At 55.9% G+C, this 21,908-nt stretch overlaps 1 protein-coding gene across 5 annotated transcripts in view; it reads right to left on the bottom strand.

The window, feature by feature from the left end:
- Nucleotides 1-1,613: 1,613 nt before the first annotated feature.
- Nucleotides 1,614-21,908, bottom strand: part of SPIRE2 (spire type actin nucleation factor 2) — a 47,068-nt gene continuing 26,773 nt past the window's right edge. For 3 of the 5 annotated variants that reach the window (XM_048816490.2, XM_075118486.1, XM_048816494.2), the window contains 11 exons: nt 20,750-20,914; nt 18,909-18,995; nt 17,315-17,438; nt 16,329-16,498; nt 12,690-12,903; nt 11,536-11,678; nt 10,242-10,376; nt 10,042-10,109; nt 9,919-9,946; nt 8,722-8,837; nt 1,614-5,910 (listed from right to left, as the gene is read on the bottom strand). In XM_048816490.2, coding sequence (XP_048672447.1) covers nt 5,697-5,910; nt 8,722-8,837; nt 9,919-9,946; nt 10,042-10,109; nt 10,242-10,376; nt 11,536-11,678; nt 12,690-12,903; nt 16,329-16,498; nt 17,315-17,438; nt 18,909-18,995; nt 20,750-20,914 — 1,464 coding nt within the window. In that variant the 3' untranslated portion in view covers nt 1,614-5,696. The remainder of the gene's footprint in view (nt 5,911-8,721; nt 8,838-9,918; nt 9,947-10,041; nt 10,110-10,241; nt 10,377-11,535; nt 11,679-12,689; nt 12,904-16,328; nt 16,499-17,314; nt 17,439-18,908; nt 18,996-20,749; nt 20,915-21,908) is intronic. The other 2 variants (XM_048816491.2, XM_048816493.2) reach the window with 2 other exon arrangements.

The following is a 21,908-nucleotide window of genomic DNA, read 5'->3' as shown; positions in this document are numbered from 1 at the left end:
TTGGACTGAGACCTTTCTTAGACGGTGAGTTCTATGGGGCAGGGCTGTGTCTCTGCATGTGTCTGTGTAGAGCCAGCACAATGGGGCCCCAACCCTGACTGCGGCCTCTGGCTGGCACTCCAACATGAACACTTGAATACATATGAAACTTGAATAAGAATTTAGGGACAAGGTGCTGAAAAAGTTCCTGGGGAAAAGCGCTCACCTTCCTCTTCTCAATACAAGCTGAGCGCGGGCTGGCCCAGCAACCTTGCTGCCCTGGACACCTAGGGCAGGCTCCTTTCCTCACAATTTCCTCTCCCACCAATTTCAGTAGCTCTCTGGGGCTTGGTGCAGCTACTCCTCCTCAGGACATTCTGTGCCAAAAAAATTCAAATTCTGCACTCAATATTTTAAAATTCTGCAAGTTTTATTTGTCAATAAATAAATGTAGAGGCTCCAGCATGGCAGGGGGAGCACAGGCCACTGATTTGCTGAAGGTGGAAGATCACCCTGCGGCCTCCCCACTCCCAGGACACAGACTTAGCCGTGAGCTGGCACCTGACCCTGACACAGCACAAGGCCTGGGCTTGCCCCAGAAACACCCTGGGGCAGGCAGCTCAACCAGGCAGGGTCTAAGTGTGGAGGGGCTCAGTGTGGGGGGATCCAGGTGTGGGGAGAGAGGGTTTTGTGTGGGACAATCTGAGTGCAGGCAGCTAAGTGGGGGGTCTAGGTGTGGGGGGATCTGGATGCACAGGCTTGTTGGGGGTGGGTTCCAGGTGAAGGACCAATGGGACTCTGCAGGGCTTCCAGGTGAAGGTGGTTGGGGCTCAGTGGAGGGGTCTGGGTGTGGGGGGCTGGGGGTGGGGCATCAGTGTGGGGGTTTGAGTGTAGGGAGCTTAGTTGGGGGTGGTCTGGGTGCAGGGGTGGGGGTCCGGAGGCAGGGGATCTGGGTGCAGGAGTGGTCCAGATGCAGGGGTTGAGGTTCAGTGAGGTGGGGTTCGGGTATGGAGGTTCTGAATGTACCCGGTGAGGCTTGGCAGCAGTGTCTCAGTATGGGAGGTCCGGCTGCACAGGAGTTGGATGGATGGGGGAGCAGTTTCCCATACAGTGACCCCTTCCCCCACAGTTGAGGAGCGATGGGGGCAGGAAGCAGGGGAGGATGCTGAGCTTTCTGCAGCTGCGGGAGGTTTCTGGGGTTGGGTCTGACACAGCTCCAGACACTCCTTGCAGGGGAAGAGGAAGTCCTGTCCTCTCCTGCCTTCAGCCCAGTCGGCATTAGCAGCTGATCCCGGCTCAGGGTAGGAGCCACTGGCTGGGGTGTCCCCAGCCCCATGGTGATTTACCTCTCCGCCGGCTGCTCCGGGTGCCTGAAACAATGTACCTGCTCTGCCAGGAGTGGTGCATGACTGCTCTTGCAGCTTCCCTGTCAGAAAGTCATTTTTCTGCAGGAAAGCAAAGAAATCTGCGGGGGATATTAATTCTGCGCACACACAGTGGCACAAAATTCCCCCAGGAGTAAGCTACAGCGCCGTCTGGGTCGGCTTCCATCCACCCATAGCTACCCCACCAGCTTTCCCACTTGCCCAGCACAGGAATCAGTATGTGCTGACAAAGCATTACGAAACAGCCACTGCAGCTCAAAATAGGGATTTATTAGTATGGGAGCAACCGTATGTACAAGAGCAACCATGCCGGTCCAGGTGCACGTTATTTACAATATACATTTCTTCTGTACAGGATGGGCTGTGTACAAAACATTGGCCGATGGCTCAGCCATGGGCAGGACATGCGGGCAGGGTCACCCCCATTCACGCGCACCTGTCAACCCTGACACGCGCAGGAGGATGCGTTTGTGCATTGTCGTTCTTATGTGTTAGCAAAAGGTGGTTGAGTCAAACCAGGGAGAAGCGAGCAGGGCGGCACCAATGCAGGCTAACCTCACAAACCAGCGCCCATGGGCAGCGGAGGACCATGGGTTTTTGCCAGGATGGCATCTTCAGCGTGGAGAGGGGCTGCTAGGTCGTGGAGTCTGCAGGAGCATTCCCCCTTGTTTCCCCTTCACACGTTATGCAGTTTCCCAGGGAAGATGCACCTTCCCCCAAATGCTGCCAGTTCCCATCCAGGCCTGGTTTGCCAAAGCTCAGTCACTTCATGCTGCATGCAGAGATCCACTGGCAATTATTTACTTGATTTATGAGCACGAGCCAGTTGCCTGTCTGAAGCCTGATCTACGTTGCAAAGTTTTGCGGCAGCTATGTTGGTTAGGAGTGTGAAAATTCACTCTCCTACCTAACATCGCTAGGCTGGCTAACGCCCCAGTGTAGAGACCGTCATAGCAGCAAAAGGGGGCTTTTGGCCAGCACAGCTATTTGGTTTGGGGAACTGGTATAAACTATACTACCAAAGCACTCATTTCAGCTGCATCCCCACCAGAAGGGTTTGCCAGTATAACCAGCAAACCTTTTCTAGTGTGGACAAGGCCTGAATGTCTAACTGGCCACCTGCAGGCACGAAACCCAATCTGTCCATGTAGTCAGACTGTGAAAGTGCAAAGTAGGCACTGGTGGCCTGGGCCCGGGGTTTCTGAGCTACTGAAAATCAGGTCCCGCCCCTGGACTTGTTTGGGCACGTTGGGCATGTGTAGTTTGTATTACCCTGTGTCACAGGACACAACACACACCCAAGGGGCGGTACACAAAGGGCTAGTGGCACATTGTGGAATAGTCCCTTTAGTTACACGGCTTGGGTGCTTTACCTGGACCACAGCATCTGGGCAGGCACAGTCTGTGGGGAGACGGTGTGCCCAGTACACTGGACACTCGCTCTCTGAGGAACCCTGCTACAGGAGCATGATTTTGTTTGCCCCAGGTCCCCATGCCTCTCTTGGCCCTGGGCAGGGAGGAGGGCATGGTGTCCCTCAGACCTCCATAAGCCAGGCTACTTTGTACAAAGGATGCTCTAGACAAATACATTCTGTGAGCACATTTAAACAGCAGCCGTGGCTGGTGACCCAGCCAGGCCTCCTCAGTGCAGGCCTCGGTGGTGAAGCAGCAGACGATGAAGCTTAGAGAAGGCCAGCTGGACTCCTCGGGGCTCCAGGCACTTGCTTCTTGGCCGGGGGGATGTTGAGCCACATCTGGGTGCACTAAGATGGGAGAGAGCATGGACCTGTGACTGGTCAGGCCTTTCTCAAGGGCTTCCCTTTTGTTCTGTGACTAGTCTGGTTCAGGGCCCAGACCACGTAACCCAAATCAGCCTTGGAAAGGCCAGGAGATGCCTGGAGCCAGAGGAGTGGGGCTGGCAGAGTCTTTGGCAATCTCCTCTACCTCCAGTGAAGCAGGCTGGGCAGGAACCTTTGCTCCTCATCGCTGGGCTCCTTACTCAGAGAGCGGCGGCCAGCTGGGCTCTTCCCGGGATGGAGAAAGGCCAATGGTGAGACTTTACTACCACGACAGCCCTGCCAGCTGGCTACTCCCCCAGAGATGATCCAGGGGGCGGGGGCATGTGAGATTTAGCATGCTAGGCTTTTGGCTAATGCACCCCCAGAGGGGCTGGAGCCAGTCTTTAGGGACAGTGCAGTGCGGCCCGGCTAGCTTACCGCCCCCAGCTCACGCCAGCACCTGTAACAAGGAGCAGCGGCAGAGCATGCTGAGCTCCGTTACGCTCGGGCTGTTGGTACTGGACTGTGCTCGGGGTGGCCTGGGCAAGACACCTCCCTTCTCTGTGCGTCTGTTCTGTCTTCGCCCCTGTGCTTGGGGACGGCGCTGGCCTGGCTCCCTGGGCTGCTGCAGAGCCCTGCTCCCTATTATTACCGGTAAGTGCAGAGCGCTGGCGGGGGCTGGGGATGCTTCACAGGCAGCAGGGGCATGGCCGGTTTCATTCGAAGCAAGCAGCAGCCCTGTGGGCTCTGCATGACCACACGGCCAGCCTTGCCCTGGCTGCCTGCAGCTGCTCTCCCCTGCTGCTGCACGGGGTCACTCACCGGCACGGCACAGCCACCCGCACTGGGAACAGGACAAACAGCCCAGCCCTTCCCGGAGCGAGCCCCTTGGGGAAAGGCCCCGGTGCCATGCGCAGCCTTGCGGCACAGAGAGAAATATATACTCACAGCCGAGTGTCTGACTAAATATGGCCAGCGCCGGCTTCACGGCCAGTGGCACAGCAGGTGGGCGGCACCCCAGGGACAAGTATCGGGGGGAGCCGTGTTAGTCTGTACCCACAAAAACAACAAGGAGTCCGGTGGCACCTGGAAGACTAACAGATTTATTTGGGCATAAGCTTTTGTGGGTAAAGCACCACTTCTTCAGCTTATGCCCCAATAAATCTGTTAGTCTTCCAGGTGCCACCGGACTCCTTGTTACCCCAGGGACAGGGGCCCTGACAGGCAGCCAGAGCGAGGTTGCAGGGAGGAGGGCAGCGAAGGGAAGGGAGCAGTGGGGACAGGCAGACACTGGAGATCCCCATGATCCCGGCTCAATGACTGAGCTAGAAAGGAGCCGTGCAAAGCCTCTGCTCTCAGTAATGCGCAGGGGGTCTCCCCACGGGGAGCAGAGGGCCCCAGTCTGCTCCTCGGGGCAGGGCCATGTGCCACCCTCACTGAACCTCAAAGGCTCAACACCCCCTCTGGCTGCCCAGGACAGGTGCTCAGGCCATCACAAGCACTATGCCCTGGACTCAAACATAGGGCCTAAGACCCAGCCAGGGCTTCTAGCCAGCCCAGCTCTGCCAGATGTGTTTGGTGGGAATTGAGCCCTGGGGGCCTCCCAGCCCAGGCAGCCCTTGACACCAAGGGACGAGCTGGAGGGGAAAGGTGCCGGGCTGGGTGGGCAGAGGAGGGGGTCTACAGCCTGTGTCCCTGATCCCAATGGCAGGGGTTTGGCCACGTGGCAGAACCAGCATGTTGCCTTATGCTAGCCACAGCACACACTGGCCCAGGAGCCTCAGCCCAAGGACTCCTTTCCTTCCAGGCGAATCAGAAGCAATGTAAACAGAAGGGTCTGAACAGTTCCTCCCCCGACATGTTTAGGGTCCCCACCTTCCAGACAGATCGCCCCAGCCTGCTCCGGGACCCCAAGGAACTGGGCAGTACCAGCTCCGCAGGTGGGAAGGAATGAAACACTCTGGGTCCTGCTCCGACAGATCTGAGAGAAGCTGGGCTCCAAGTCACGTCCTGGATCCTGCCCATCCTCAGCCAGAGCAAGCGATTGGGTCCTTCTGCCCTCCCATGGGGAGACACCGAGCTAGTGGGGTCCCTGCTGTGCAACACATGGCGTCAGACACTACCCGCAGCCTGGTGAGTCCCGCTGGCTGATGTGCCATCTTGCTGGTCACTAATGTCTATAAATATAGAGCTGTATATATATTATATATGTACATACACACATCCCCACTAGCAGGGTATCTCAATGGAGGTCTAAGAGGGGCACGAGCAGTCAGGCTGGGGGCAGGCAGCGGTGTTTGTGGCACGCCAGGGAAGGATGGCTGGCAATTTTTAGGCAGCAGGGTCATCTGGAAGCCATCTTGGTTCGGTTCTTGAGCACGAATGTCGGTGAGAGTGGCAGGTGATGCCCAGGAAGTCCGAGCTCAATGGGAGGTGTGCTCATTGGAGAGCCAATTTCTGCAAAGGTGCTAAAACTGCGGAGTTGTTGTGAGCCTGTCTCCTGGCGCCTGTGAAGCTGCCAGGGCCAGGCCCAGCAGGGCGGCAGTGGAGTCCTTCACTGGTGTTTGGCAATGTGTGTGGGCTGGATGTAGAGGGATTGCGTCTTCCTCCCCTTGCGCGGTGTGGTATTCAGGATGTCCATGCTCTTCCGGCTCGAGCTGATGACATCGGTCACGAAGCTGGTGCAGTCACTGCAGATGTCCTTCAAGATGGAGCCATGGGTGTAGATGTGGGGGAACTCCTCTTCCACCCTCCGCCAGTGCAGGGAGCTGCAAGACACAATCATGAGAAGCAGCCGTCCACTTGGAAATACCTCCCCGCTCTGTGCAAGGACTCAGAGCACCCCAGCCCAGGGAACTGTCAAGCCTCTGATTTGCATTCTCCAATACTAGTGACGTAGCCTCAGTAGTTTCAGAAGCTTGCCAGAGATCAGACACAGAGAGAGAAAGGGGCAGGAGAGGAGGACAGAACTCTGTGGGGCACAGGCTACTCCTGAGGGCATTCTGCGCCAAAAAAATAAAAATTCTGCACCGAAAAATTAAAAATTCTGCGCACAATATTTTAAAACTCTGGAAAATTCTGCAAATGTTATTTGTCAAATAAATGTGGAGGCTCCAACATGGCAGTGGGGAGCACAGGCCACTGGCTGCACAGAGGTGGGAGATTACTGTGCAGGTCCCCCCACCCCAGACACGGACTCAGTGGTGAGGCTGCACCCACCCCTGACACAGCACAAGGACTGGGCCTGCCTCAGAAACACCCCAGGGCCCTGCCCCTCTGTGCTAGGTGCACCAGATGTGGTCAGGCAGGCTCAGCAAGGCAGGATCCAAGTGTGGAGGGGCTCAGTGTGGGGGGATCCAGTTGTGGGTTGAGAGGGTTCTGTGTGGGGCAATCTGGGTGCGGGCAGCTCAGTGGGGGATCCAGGTGCAAGGGAGATCTGGATGCACAGGGGCTTGTTGAGGGGTTCTGGGTGCAAAGGTAATTTGACTCTGCAGGGGGGTCCAGGTGAAGGTGGCTGGGGCTCAGCAGGAGGGGTCTGGGTGAAGGGGACTCGGGGGGTGGGGTCCAGATGCTGGGGGAGTGGGGCTCAGTGTGGTTGAGATCAAGGTGCAGCTGACTGGGTTTCGGTGGGGCAGGGGTGTAGGTGGCTCTGCGGGGTGGTCCAGCTGCAGGGAGAGTGGGGCACATTGGGGGGATTCTGAGTGAAGGGGGGTGGGAGTGAGGATCAGCAGAAGGGTCTGGGCATGAGGGAGTGTGGATGCACGGGGGTTGGGCAGACGGGGGAACAGCTCCCTGTACAGGGATTCCTCCCCCTGCAGCTGAGGAGCGATGGGTGCAGGAAGCAGGGGAGGGAAGAAAGAGTTTGCAGAGCTTCCTGTAGCTGGGGAAGAAATCTGGGGGTGGGTCTGAACCAGCCCTGGACGCTGTACAGGGGAAGAAGTAGTCCCGTCCTCCCCAGCCCAGCCAGGACTAGCAGCTGAGCCCAGCGCAGGGTAGGAAGCAGGGTCTTCCCCAGTCCCGCTTCCTACACCACTGTGATTTACCTCTCTGCTGGCTGCCCTGGGCACCCAAAACATACTGCTGGGGAGGGTCGCATGACCGCTCTTGTGGTTTCCCTTTGCTTCCCCGTTGCAAAGTCATTTTTCTGCGGGGAAGCTTAGAAATTTGCGGGGAATATAAATTCTGCACATGTGCAGTGGTGCAGAATTTCCCCAGGAGTAACATGCAAGGGAAGTTGGAGATGGATCCATCAAATCAGACCCCACAGGAACGGCCAGAGAGGTAGGATGAGAACCAGGAGGGCCCGGAGCCATGAAAGCTCAGGGAGCACATCACGGCACACAGGAGTGTAAAGCATCCTAGAGGTTGAGGAGGGGTGGAACACAGCCCTTGGACTTAACCAGGAGTTGGTGGCTGGAGATGTCGGTGGGAGCGGGTTTGGTGGAGTGGAGAAGCTGCAGCTGGACTGGAGGGTCCTCCAGGAAGGAGTTGGAGGAGAGATTCGAGGCAATGGCTGTAGCCAGCAGGATCACTGAGCCTGGAGGGGATGGGTGGGTTTGACAAGGGAGGAGACCACAGCATGTCTGCATTGTGGGGGAGGAGCCTGAACAGTTGTGGGCCTTGACAGGTTGGAGATCATGGACAGGTGGTTTGGAGATGCAGTGAGTGACACTGCAGGGGGTGAGGAGGGAGCTCAGCTCTTGAGAGACCAGAGGGAACAGCACCTGGTGAGCCCAGGGCAGGCAGCAGCCAAGCCAGGGTGGAAGGGCACACTAGGAGGTGAGAGTCGGCGTGCTCAGGGGTTTGCTGGTGTGGGGCGAAGTTGCCGAGGAGGGTGCGGGGGCTGTGAGGGAAGGCAGAAGGGGAGCCTGGCCAAGGAGGGGTCAGGGAGATGGTAGGGGACAGCTGCATGGCAGAGAAGACACCAGCACAGGGGGTGGCTGTGTTGGGAGGAGACAGGATGGATGTTTCTGCTATTAGCAACCTCAGTGACGATGGTGCTCCCCACTCTGGTTTGCATGCCCTGCCCGGGGTGCACGGAGCTCTGCAACCAACCCAGTGCTCTGCACAGGAACCGCCAGGAGACAAAGAGCTGGCTTTTGCTGGAGAAGGCCCAGCCCAATACACACCACTTCTGCCAAAGGGCCATTTTCAGATGTCTGTGGGATCTGCAGAGGGATGCCTGGCTCTCTACGGTGTGCGGTGCCCATCAGCCCAGCTACATAGGGGAAAGGCTGACGGTTCACTTCATCCCAGTCCGTCCGTCCCCTCACCCCCGTCAGCGGGGGCTGCACCACGGCTTTAGCAGTGGGTGCTGCTAGCACAGGCTCTTACATTACCCAGGGCCTGATCCCTCATTCCTCACATCCCCCATGGCTTCAGCCAATGCAGCCTCAGGCCTCTAGGTCACCCTGCCTCTTTCTCTCCTGACATATGGCCCCTTGTCCAGTGGCTCCAGATCCCGGCCGGGTGCCAGCAGCGGGAAGGTTGTGTTGGAGAGGCCATGCGCCCCCTGTACTGGACGAGGACCTCGCTGCAGAGCTGGGGTGGGGCGGCAGGAAGCACCGGGGGGAACTTACTAGAGGGCGTCTCTCCTCCTCAGCGGCACAGCTTTGGCATTCAGAGATCCGGGGTGGTTCTCGAAGCCCAGGGCATAGACGGGAATGTGAGCAAGCTTCTTCGAAGGCATCTTAATCTGCAGCACACGCACACAGGAGAAGCAGCAGAGGTCAGTGTCAGATGGGCCCCTGGGCACTTTCTGAGCTGCTGCCATGGCCACTGTCCGTCTGGCACAGCTGCACCAACATGTATCTCCTTTCCTGAGCCTGACACGGCTAAGTGACATGGGGAAAGGGGGCAAGTTCCCCAGGCCAGAGGCAACCACAAAAGTGAGCCAGCTTGAAGCCGAAGTCCTGTGTTCCCACCCAGAGGATTTACTGGCTGAGGCCATGGCTCACCTATGCTGGGTGATTTATGCAGGGATTGGGCCACATTCTGTGTCAGCTTGTGCCCAAGGAGGGACCGCAATGTGCCTAGCACAGCTCCCCGATACTGAGCTCACAGCATCACTCCAAGCAAATGCTTTCCGACAGGCCCCAGCTCCCCCCCGCAGAGGGTCCCCCTTGGGCCTGCGTCATTTCTGACCAGGCCACTTCCTGCAGCAGAGGTGGGGGCCTGAAAGTTACTCTCACCACTTACGAGTCAGTTAAATGGAGGGGCCTGTAACAGTTTGTACATTGGGGGTGCTGAGACCCACTGAACAACAGTAAATCCTGTATACGATGGAAACCACTTCAAGCCAGGGGGTGCAGCAGCCCTCCCCGCAGCACCCATAGGTCCAGCACCCCTGGTTAAATATGGGGGGGCCACAAAGAATCATCTCCCTGACCCTTCCCACTGTGCTATGGCCAGTGTCCTATATGGTGGGGTGACCACGGTGGCCAGGAGTTAGCTAAGCAGGCCCCCCAAAATGCTACAGTGTCTGTCCTTCCGCTGCCAGCCCACAGCCAGCTCAGCATGGCGCCTCCTTGGCACAGTGGGTACATTCACATGCCCTCGGCGGGGCTTCCCGGGCCCAACCCCTCACCATCCCACGGGCACGCTGCACTCTGAGATCGCTGTCAGACGTGCTACTTTGTGGGGGGATGGGGGGGGGGTGTTCCGAAAGTGAGACAAGGTGGGGGTGCCCCCAGAGTAAGGAGGCAGGAGGCCCCAGACAATGGGCACAAGCTATGCGGTTGGTTCTCTTGGGACTGATTCTTGAAAGTGTCTCTTACCTTCAGGCTGCAGGAGGCGCAGACGGATCTAAAAGCAGAGAGAGAATCCCAAGGGTCAGTAAAGAACCTCATTCCCCTGCCCCCTGTGCATCTGCCCCCCAAAGCAGGGGACCTTTTGCTCACCTCTTGCAGAAGAGACAGGCTGGGGGCCAAGAAAACAAAGCGAACTTTGTTCTGCAGCAGCAGCATATCTGTAGGTGGAGAAGGGCCGAGGTAAAAGGTCACGGTCTGTATTTGGTAGGATCCCGACACCCCAGGGGCTGTCTGCTGGCCCTTTCCTCACACACTCACGCCCTAGACCAAGGCAATCGCCCAGCCCTCACCTTCCCTTTCTTCAGGCTGTTGTAGAGTTCCTTGCTCTGGAGGAATTTCTCCATCTCAGCCTTTACCAGCACTCTGCGCACGTCGATCATCTCCTCCACGGTCAGAGCCAGGCTGTCTATGGGGTGGCTGAACTCCTGTGTGCAGAGAGCAGGAGGGCACTAAGCACCAAAGCAGTCGGGGCAGGGGCAGTCCCACCCCAGGCCTGGCTGATCGCTGTCCAGCCACAGCCTGAGCTGAGCCCCTTTAATTCACAGACTGAGAGGAGGCACAGCATTCGGCGGGGAGCGAACTAACCCACCTTGTGTCCGTGGCTCAAGCACCTTTAAGGGTCCCTTAGGAGATGGCAAGAGGGAGATGCAGCTGCTCACACAGGTGTGGAAGGGAGACTGAAGGGACAGCAGCATGGACGAGCTCCCAGGCCCTGCCCCCCATGATTCCCCTGCATTTGTACCTGGCTGCATGAGGGCCCCACAGCACTGCAGGGCTGAGTCTGGCTGGGGGGATGTACAGCCAGGCCAGCCATGTGCAGCCATATTCATTCAGGAGAGAAATCAGACTTGGCACTCTTTATTTGCATCCTTTACTCTCCTACAATGACTGTGGGGATCAGGTCCCGCAGTCTGGGATTAGTCCTGTTCTGCAGCAACTCCTCCAGCTCCAGCCCCGCCCCTCACCCCAGAACTCAGTTGGTGCATTTCTATCCTGACCTACAGCACCCTGTGAATTCTGTCCTAGCCTTCCCCTCCCTCCAGCTCACTGATGCCCTGCAATTTCACACTGCAGCCCCCACTACTCCAATCCTGGCTTGGCCCACCCACAGCTCTGCTGATGCCCCTCAATCCCGACCCGCAGCTCCCTGCCGTTCCCGTCCTAGCTTCACTGTCCTTCAAAAATGTTGCAAGTGGAGACTAAGCCGCACCAGGTCAGGGCTCAGGGCAAACTGACCGACACCATCCAATTCGTTTCAGGGAGATCTGCCCCCGGCCCCAGTAGCCTGACCACCCTCTTCCACCCACAGGTGCCCCTCCACCAGCAGCAGCTTGAGCCCCTAGCCCACGAGCCCCTCTGGCTACCCCCTCCAAATCTGAGTGAGTGGCGTGGCAGCCCGGTGCAATCTGGGGCCACTCAGGTGTGGCCTGGCTGCCCCCTCGCAGGGAGCGAACGTTATTAAATCAGGAGTCGGCAGTTTTCTGGCTGTGAACGGGCATCTCACTGACATCCTGGGGGACTTGGTCAGCACGGCTCAGGGCTCCAGCCTTGAACAGCTTGGACGTATGCAAATCGGACACTTACCAGCCACAGATGCTTGGAGCTGCTGTCTGGGGTGGAGCTGGAGCTGCCCTCTGACCTTTCCGCCAAAGCCCCGAGGGAGCCGCGGTCGGACGTGAGCGGACCAGCGCTGGGTGGGATCTGGTGGTAACTGTCTGGGAACGAACCTGGACGAGAATAACACAGGCAGTCAGAGTCAGTCCGGCTAGCTCTGCTCCTCCCTGAACATCAGCTGAGAAGGAGCGCTGGGAACCCTCTGGCCTGGGACCAGAACCAAGAGGGACCCGGGGGAAGGAGGCTGTACAGGGTCTGGCAGTGGCCAGCATGGGGAATGGGCTCCAACAACTGCACTTCTTGCTGGGACAGAGCCGGATGTGGGAGTGACACAGAACAGGGCCAGAGCCAAAGGCTGTGTGGCCACGAGGCGTCCTCTAGAGGTGCAGAGCTTAGGGAGAAGGGGAGGCAGGGAGAACCCTGACAATGGTTTTGGGGTTCCCTGCAGGGGCGCAGTGCTGTGCTGACTCTGGGCATTGCTAACCAGCAAAGGGTTCCATAGGTGCGGAAACTAAGGGTGCGGGGGGTGCTGCAGCATCCCCAGGATTTACATGGGGCTCTACTCCTGGCCCCGCGCCCGGGGTCCCAGCTGCCAGTTCCATGCCCAGGGTCCCAGCTGCCGGCCTTGCACCTGGGGCTCCCTGTCCATCCCCAGTTGTGGCCCCAGCCTCGGTCCCCTTGCTGCATCCCCCCCTCCTGGAGCCATGGCCCTACTCCCAGCCCCAGCTCTAGGGGGCAGTGAGGGGTGCAGACAGGGGTAAGGGCAGGTGCAGCTCCCCCCCATAAAGAGTGTTCCAGCACCACTGAAGGGTTCTGCACTGTGCAGCTGAGATGCAAAGGAGCTTCTGGCAAGCTAATACAAACAAGGGCTGGTCCCCAAACCCGGACTTTGTATGGAGCCTGGCACCCCACTGCAAAGTCTCCTATGGGGGGCACACCTTCCATTAGTGGAGGAGGTGTGAATGGAGACCCAAGCTGGGATTGCACCTGTGTCCCCTTTGCAGGTGCAATCCCCAGTGCCTCCAGAGACAGTTGCTCTAGGCAGGTGCAGTTCCAGCTGGTGGGAGGAGAGGGAAGACAGGGAGGCTGTATCAGCTAGGGAAGGGAAGGTAGGAGGAACTTGCCCTTGGTTTCCGTGCTGATCCGTGCAGTATTCATGCTACCTGAGCGGGGTCTTAGCTCAGACTCCCGTGGTTCCAGATACCCTGAATCAGGCTGGCTGGTGCCCCTCTCACTCTGGAACTGGGCCAGGTCCTGTTCAGAGAAGGAGCGATCACGCTTCAGGGGGAGCCCTAAGCCAGGCTCCCTCCCCATCTCAGCGCTTGGAGACTCCTCCTCCTGTGAAGGCACACAGAGCAACATGAACACGAGGCCCTGGGCCGGGGACGTGCTGTAAAAGTGACCCTGTCCTGCAGTTGCCAATGGGCAGCTTTCTGGACTGCCAGGTCCCTGACTCAGCCTGGCTTGCGCCCTCTGCACCCACTCTGTGAGGCAGCATCAACACCTTACTGTGCCCAGAGAGCCCATGGAGAGGGCATGGAGAGGTGCGATCCACCCCTTGGGAAAATGGTACTGGATAGATGGCTGCACAGATCCCATTTATCACCATCTGTCCTTTCCCCTTCCCATCACCCGCCATCGGCTGCTTCCTTATAACCCTGTCCAGGTAAAGCGAGCTCAGAAAATGGAGCACCGCTCTGTTCCTGCCATGGACACCCACAGCAGGGAAGCAGAGAGAGCACGGAGCCACAGGGAAGCAGGTTGCCTTGACAAGGTCTCAGCAGAAATGCTCCTACACCTTGCTAAAAAGAGCATCAAATCGTTGTCCACTTTCATATCCTGTGTCGTCCAACTGGACAAGATGCCTAAGATATGGTGGAAAGCTAGGGTAACAGCTACACCAAAGCCAGGAAACCCCTTCCAGCTAGCTACTGTCCATGCTTCTGAGCCATGTTTACAGACTTCTGCAGTAACTAATTCTGGGAGAAGCATGCTCACAATAGAGGCGGCTCTGGGTGATGACCAGGCAGGCTTCAGACCAGTAGGAGCATTTGTGACCAAGTTCTTGCTCTTACCACCTCTATAGGAGATGGTTTCCAGCAGGAGGAGAAGACAGGGGCAGTGGTTCTCAACTTGACAGCAACATATGATACCGTCTGGCACACTGGCCTGCTGATCAAGATGTTACCTCAATGGGTTGTTCTGGCTATGGAAATTATGCTTCAGGACAGACAATTCCAAGTGATACTAGGCAATAAACTGAGCACATTCCGGACCCAGAAGAATGGACTCCCTCAGGGATCTATCTGTTCTTGCACCAATCTTTTTTATCATATTTGTGGATTATCTATCTGCCTGCAACAATTTCAAGGTAATTCAAATATGCCTAATTTCAAGAGACAGAGACTACAAAAAGACTGAACTAACGCACGGCAGCTGTCAGTGGCTATTGCAAGAAGTGGAGACTTAAGCCCAGTGTGTCAAATACTGTGTGGTATCATGCTTTTGTTTCCATCACCTCAAGATGTCATGAAACTCAACACTTTCTTGAATGGAGAATGACTAACACATGATCCAAAGCCTGTATATCTTGGAGTAACTCTACGCTTGCATAATGACAGGTTTCAGAGTAGCAGCCGTGTTAGTCTGTATTCGCAGAAAGAAAAGGAGTACTTGTGGCACCTTAGAGACTAACCAATTTATTTGAGCATGAGCTTTCGTCAGCTACAGCTACTCCGTTCAGGTAGCATCGAATGCGTCCGATGAAGTGAGCTGTAGCTCACGAAAGCTTATGCTCAAATAAATTTGTTAGTCTCTAAGGTGCCACGAGTCCTCCTGTTCTTTCTACCCTTGCACAATCCGCACACCGACCTACAAGGATCACCTCACCAAGATAGATCAGAAGATTAAGAGCAGAAATGTCCTTCTACATAAGCTTGCATGCTCAACTTGCATTCTCAAACACCGCTCAGCTTGGAGCTAGCTCTCTGCTGCTCAGCTGGAGAATTCTGTGTTTCAATGTGGTTAAACTCTCCACCCATGATATACAACTGAATCAAGCAATGAGACCTCTCTCATATTCCACCTCCCAACACCAGCAAAGACAAAATCCAGGAGGTGCCACAACTGCACTTGTCAAAGACACATGGAAGCGCCTCGCCCCCATCTCATCAGCAGAGACCAAACTGGCCACGTTACTAATCACTTCTACGGAGGAATGGGAACAAGCTAGAAACTCTATAGGAAACTCCTTCCTCCTCAGCCTGATGAGACAGTGCCTGGCTTCAGGCTGCCCCACTGCCTCTGGGACAAGCTCCACTCTTTCAGAAGGGGGTGGCGAGGGGTGCGATAAATGGCCACACCTGGGGATTCAGAGACAGCCCTCTGTGATGCAGTGGAGGACACCACACACCTACTGAACGCCAGCTCCTCTTGCGCTGGCCTATCAGGAGGACTTTCCAGACCCCACGCTGCTGACGCCTAGGGTCCTGACCAGCTGTGACATATGATTCCTGCCTAAGCCCTTTTGATAGTCTTTTCTTTTATTGACTTAGAAATCTCTCTTTTATCTCCCTAATTTGTATTTTGAACTTTTTGCCATTCTTATTGTGCCACCACAACACCAACACAAACCCTTTACTGGCTGGTCAGTCCAACAAAGGAGGCAACACAACAAAAGCCCCAGAGAGGCTGAGAGCCTGATCTCCCACCCAGCTGGGACCCTGGTGCCGTTGATTCATTTATTTGAATAAAGAATTTTGTGCTGGCAAGACGCACTGGTGTTCCAGCCGTGCAGCCTCAGCGCAAGCTCCCACACCCCGTCCTGTTCAGCCAACCATGAGGTCCTCTGTGCGGACACTGCTAATGAGGCCAGCTCTGCTGGTTGTTTTTGTGGGATGGCCAGAGACCAATACCCAGGCTGTTCCCAACCAGCAGAAAGCAACAGCTTGTAATCCCTATTGTCCTGGGCTGAATTTGAACTGGTGACCTGGAGGTGAAAGGCATCGCCCTCGGGAAGGGAGTACTACCCCTTTGAGGGACAGGCTGAAGCCTACAACTGGGCCAGCCTGGGGGGTAAGTGAAGGAGGCCCTGCCCCACCCTAGAGATGGGCTATAGAAACAGGAAGAGGAAGTTGAGCAGAAGTCATGCAGATAGAAGTGAGGGATAGTTTTTCATCAGGCTCTGGGAAACCAGCTTACTCAGAGAGTGTCTGTGAACTTTAAGTTTGGGAGATGACCCAGGGCCCTGTGGTGAGGGCCTCTTAGCCTGAAGTGCTAGTAAAAGGCCACATGCTATTTATTAGTGTGTGTGGGCTTCTCCTTGCCTCGGGCTCTCCCATGAACCCATTGCTGCCCCACTCAGGGGAAGATAAGGCAGGGCATGCCCTCTGGGCTGCCAGGGGCAGGCAGGGACTGCCCACCTCCTTACAGTAAACAATTCCTGAGCCTGGCCCAGCCAGTCTTGTAGAGCCCTCTCTTGCTCCCACCAAAGCCAACAGAAGAACTCCTGACTGTACTGGGGGCAGGGCCGTGCCATTGACATCAAGAAGGGTCACGTGGCAGGCTTGAAGGTGAGCTCTGCCCCGCAAAGCGACTCAGGGCACATGGCTTTCAGATACAGAGCCCCTCTGCCATGCTGCGGTGCTGATGTCAAGAGATGTGTCTCCCTGCCAGCCATCCCCTCATTGCCTCAGAAGATAACACCGATACCAGCAGTCCTGAGCACCCTCCCACCAGCGACCACAGAGAAAACCAGCGCTTACTTCAGAGATATTCATCTCCTCCATCTCGGCCAGTGTCGGAGCCTTGAGAAGAACCCTTGGCCGCAGGCGCTGGGCGGGGGTGCTTGAGTCAGGTACAGAGAGGTTGATGCAGGAGGTTGACTTCATGTTGCTGGCGCAGGCGTTAAGGATGCAGGGAAGGGAGCCAAAACCTGCAAGGCAGGAGAGGGGAGAGACTCACACAAGTGCTCAGGGCAGGGCTGGTAGAGGATGGGGGGATGGCATCCACCTAGAGGGGAGGGCTTCCCTGTGGCCTAGGGATACCTTAGTGGGGGCTGCAGTTTCAAACTGCCCCCTGAGCCCATATGGGAGGGAAGTAGCTATGAAACATCTCTGCATGGACGGAGCACAGTGCAGGGAACTTCTCATCCCTGCCATGGGACTGGGGGCCAGAGCTGGTGGGTGCTCGTGCCCCACACAAGACCTGGACTCATGAAGCAAATGGGGCCTAGAGGGCCAGCCCGATGCCAGACTGCTACATCTCAGCAGGCAGCGGGAAGGAATTTACCTTTGGGGTAGAGCTGCCAGTCAGGCCTTCCCCTCAAATTGGAGCAGTCGTGGCCTCTGAATTTCCTCACAGACCCAGAGAAGCACAGAGCACGCTGCACAGGGGAGGTGGGAGGGAGGAGCTGGGCATGCTGCGTGCGGGAGAGGGGAGCTGAGCGGGCTGGGGGCTCGTAAAACTCTGTGAATGTCCTGGGTTCAAACCCGGCTGGCAGCCAGTGCTGGGCACCGTTAACCTGGTGTTTGTTTTTATACAGAACATCTGGAACGGTTCACATTTCAACAGCACTCTGATTTCCCTTCGCGGGCAGCTTTCAGAGCGCCCCGCATCCCCCCTCAGGACTCTCACAGATGAGCCAGGGTTTGTGGGCCCCACACAAGTCCCACACGCTGAGGCAAGGCCGGGGGTTCTGGATGGAGCCGTGTGGCTACGTGCTCCCTGCTGGGGCGGGCTGGGGTGGTACCTTTCTGACCCTGCTGCCGCATCTCGACTGGGCGAAGTTTTCTCTCTTGTTTGATTTCTTCCAGAATCTTCTCGTGGAGCGTCCTCTGCTTCTGGGGTATGGGGCGCAGCCGCCTCTCGGATGCCTGCAGCAGGGGCAGGAGCAGACGAGACAGGCTGGTTAGAACAGAGACGCTGCCCTGGGCAGTGGTGAACCTAGGCTGCCCAACCAAGGACGACTTGCCAGGAGCCCCAGGGCAGCCCCTCACTTCCCTTACAGAGGTCACATGGCTGCCACTCCTGTTTTTACAAGGACAGCGTGGCCTGTGGAGACAGAGCACTGTTGGCCTGAGACCTGCCGTCTCTCCAGACAGGGGAGTAGCCACGACCGCGCTATCACCCCATGTAATATGCTTGGCCCCCAGGAACAGAGATCACAATGGGGCCCACAGAGAGCACTGGGATTCTCGGTCCTAAAGCCCATGCTGCTGCCCCTGGAGCCAGCCGCGAGGGCCCAGTGTTACTCTAGCAGGAGGCTCCAGGGCGCAACTAGCTCATGCCAGCAGGGTCCCAGCTGAACCTCTCTCCACAGCTCCAGCCGGCAGCAGGCAGGGCCCTCACACCTGCTCCTCCTTACTAGGCAAGTGTCAGGAAAAGGAGAATGTGCCCCTGGAAGGGGGCTCTCAGGATGAAGCGGAGAGGAGAGCAGTCTCCAGGGCTGGGACCCTGCACGGGACCAGGGCATTGCCTGGATTTGAGGGGTGCATGTACGCCAGAATGTGATCAAGCTAACTGCAACCATACTATGTGCACTCAGCCACCATGAATTAATGAAACAGAACACCAAATAGTTAAGGGCTAATTTGGAGACAGGCTTTCAGAAGCAAGGTCATAGCTACTGGCAGTTTTGCTAATCAGTATGGGAGGACGGGAAGAAAGAGTAAATAACAGAGACTGAAACAAAGATATGTGGATGGACAGCCTTGAGTCTAGACGCCTCTGCTAGTAAAAGTTTATTGAAAGTTAGGAAAAGTGAGGACTTAGGTTATAATGACCTCTGCTATGTGTTTAGTAGAAGTTAGTTATAAGAAATTCAGATAATACAGGAGCAGTGGGAGCAGTCCTCAGGAGCAATCCAGAGAGAGACGTTTTCCTGACATCTTTACTCCCCGGCAGGCACTGACCTCTCATTGATTACTCAATACCGTCTCAGAATACAGGTAAATATGTGGGATGTTCTAAACCTATTGCTTATATCTGTGTGTGCTTAAATCTAATAAACTGCAGTGTTAGACAAAAGCATGCTTACTTGCATTTCTCCTTGATCAGACAGAGTTGCTGAGTTCCCGTTGATTTATTCCTTACACTGCCTCTAGTGAAATAGTTAAGTTGCCCCTGTTGGGGTTCTGATAACCCCGGGTAACAAGGGGACACTGGAGCAATGCTCCTGCCACTAGAAAATCCAGACAGTGTGACAGCCTCCTTCAGAAGGGAGGCTCCTTCACTGAGCCAGCGATTTAGAACCCGTTTCCTCCTGGGGGTTCTCACGTGCCCCAGAGCACCGGGTCGGTCAGAAACCCACAGCCCAGGCACTACAGAGGTCACATGGATGTTACCTGTTTCAGTGGCGGCCGTGACCGTATAAAATCCAGAATGCGTTCGTGGGCATCTTTCTTCACCCTGGGAGGGATGTCACCATCCACCTGGTGGGGAGAGGAAGGGGCAGATAGAGGAGGGAAAAATAATGACTCTACAAAATAGGAAATGACTACCTAGGAAGGAGTACTGGGGAAAGGGATCTGGAGGTCAGAGGGGGACACAAGGTAAATATGAGTAACACTGTTGCAAAAAAAGCAGACATGGTTCTGGGCTGTATTAGCAGGAGTATTGTGAGCAAAACACGAGAAGTAATTCCCCTGCTCTACTCCGCACTGATTAGGCCTCAGCTGAAGCATTGTGTCGTCCAGTTCTAGGTGTCGCATTTCAGGAAGGATGTGGACAAATGGGAGAAAGTCCAGAGAAGAGCAACAAAAATGATTTAAGGGCTAGAAAACATGACCTGTGAGGGAAGATTGAAAAAACTGGGTTTGTTTAGTCTGGAAAAGAGAAGACTGAGGGGGGACATGATAACAGTTTTCAAGTACTGAAAAGGTTGTGACAAGGAAAAGGAGAAAAATTGCTCTTCTTAGCCTCTGAGTATAGGACAAGATGCAATGGGCTTAAATTGCAGCAAGGGTGGTTTAGGTTGGACATTAGGAAAGACTTCCTAACTGTCAGGGTGGTTAAGCACTGGAATAAATTGCCTAGGGAGGTTGTGGGGTCTCCATGGTGAGAGATTTTTAAGAGCAGGTTGGACAGACACCTGTCAGGGATGGTCTAAATAATACTTAGTCCTGCCTCAGTGCAGGGGACTGGACTAGATGATCTTGTGACACTGCACTCCATATTCTTCATAGCGATATTATGATATGATTATAGCATAATTATGATGTATTTTATGCAAGATAAGTCATGTGAGGTGTCATTGGAAAAGTTATGATTCGCTGAATATGATTATCCTATTTGTATGCATGTGTCATTTTTATCTGAAGTTATAAAAACTAACTATGTATCTGTACTTCAAATATAGTTACACCTGGGTAAGGCCCACAGGACAAGATGTATATCTGGTTGGGAAGGACCTATTCAGGGCAATGAGCCATTAGGGAGAACAATAGGCCTTAGGAGAAGCTTATTTCCTGCCTGGTGAGCCTTCCTGAGAATGCTACAGACAGCCTGTGAGTGATGGCTGCTGTGAATCTACAGAGACATGTGACCAGGCCACATGATGCTGGACTCCATCTTGGGATGCCAGTATTTTTCCACAGACTGGCTTAGGAACCAAGCTTTGGATCAAAGGGTTCCCGCCATACGCAAAAGCTATATAAGGCAAGGAGTGACATCATCTGGGGTTCTTCACTCCCCATCCAAGACGACTCCTGGAAACACCTAAGGAACAAAGACTGAACTGGGGGAAGTGCTGGACCCAGGCTAAAGGCATTTCTAGCCTGTGTATGAAACACCTGGGGATTCCAAGCTGTAAAGCAAGTGCAGCTTGCCCCTTAAGGATCTGCAACCTGCTTGTATCATCTCTTAGAGTGAGAATCTGCTAATTCATATCCAATCTAGTCCTAGGATTCTCTGATATGCGGAGGCACTAGGGTGAGTTGGTCTAAGTGGAGGGGCATGTATTACCCTGGGGGTGGCTCTGAAATGTCCAGTGCGGGGTGTCCCAGCAGCAGCATGAGCCCTACAATGAGCTAGGCCTTCAGCATCAACAGGGCCAGGATGTGAGGGTGGGGTGCGGGGTCTCGAGCCCAAAGGCAGATGGTGTGTCACTAGGAGCGGGTGACCCTTGCACTCCATGGCAATCACCCCGTGGCCATGGCTCAGGCCCCTCGGGCATGGCTGTGCTCACCATGACTTTGCGAAGCTTGTAGTTGCGTGCCCGGATGTCCTGCATCAGCATTTCAAAGGGCGTCAGCTGGTACTCGGTGGGAAGGGGGTTGTACTGCTTCTCCTGGACTTTCTTCAGCTTCACACCATCGCGTAGCTCCCGCATCAGCTGCACCCACAGCCTGGCCTGGAACAGATACAATGGGCAACTGCTCCTTACCGAGGAGATGACCCATGGCATCACTGGCTTCCCCATGGGGGAAGGGAGCCCCGGCTAACCATGGGACATGAGCGCTGTGAACGGAGCCCAGCAGGGGCTCTATGTGTGCTCCCCCCGCCACTGGGACTTGGCTGGGAGGGTCGGGGGGAGGTAGCATGCTTAGCCCTGGTGTGGGGAACCGTCCTGCGCTGGCAGGGAGATGGACGGGATCACCTCACACTGCCCTTTCCATCTCTAACTCCAATGGGGGTGGCAAGCGGCTTCCAGTCTAGAGCATGAGACTATGCCCAGAAGCCTGTCAGGAACGAAGGCCTGCAGCTGGGCCTGGGATCAGCTGACAACCACAGCCGAAACTGGCCAGACGGCCTGCCTGGCTGAGCACATTGCCAGGGCTGCTCCTAAGCCCAGCAGCAGTACTTGGCCAATGGCTGCTCAACGCACTCGCCCACAGTTCCGATCTCTCCTGCGTTTGCCTTGATCCAGCCTGTTCCTGCCCTCCTCCTGGTTCCTCAGCCCTTCACTGGGCTCCTGATTCCTAACGCTGGCTCTGAGCACCGCTGCTCCGACCACTGGGCCTGACCACCCATGTCCTGGTCCATGCCAAAGCCAGTGGCCTGGCTATTGTGGCTTTCTTGGCTGGGCAGGCTGAGGTGAGAGGGCAGTGTCTGTACTGCAAAAGTGTCCGTTTCCTTCCCAGCTCTCCTGCTCCCTGGGGAGCAGTGGGGGGAGGCTCTGGATCATGACCCTGATGCTGGGGAGGCAGGGTCAGTGCCCCATTCTCTAGCTACGACCTGTCCAAGTGCCCCCCACTCCCCTCCGGGTTCCCTACACTCTCTACTCTCTACGCCCCTCCCAGTGACCGCAATGGCCGCAATCATTCTGCCTCTCTCAGGAATCTGTATCCAGTCCTTGAAGGGGTCCCCAGCAGGACTTGGGGGGCTCCCCCATTTTCGTGATGACC

This window comes from Caretta caretta, chromosome 12 (genome assembly GCF_965140235.1).
Source record: "Caretta caretta isolate rCarCar2 chromosome 12, rCarCar1.hap1, whole genome shotgun sequence".
Lineage (NCBI taxonomy): Eukaryota > Metazoa > Chordata > Testudines > Cheloniidae > Caretta > Caretta caretta.
Note: the sequence above shows the minus strand (reverse complement) of the source record. Positions and strands in the feature narration are given on the sequence as shown.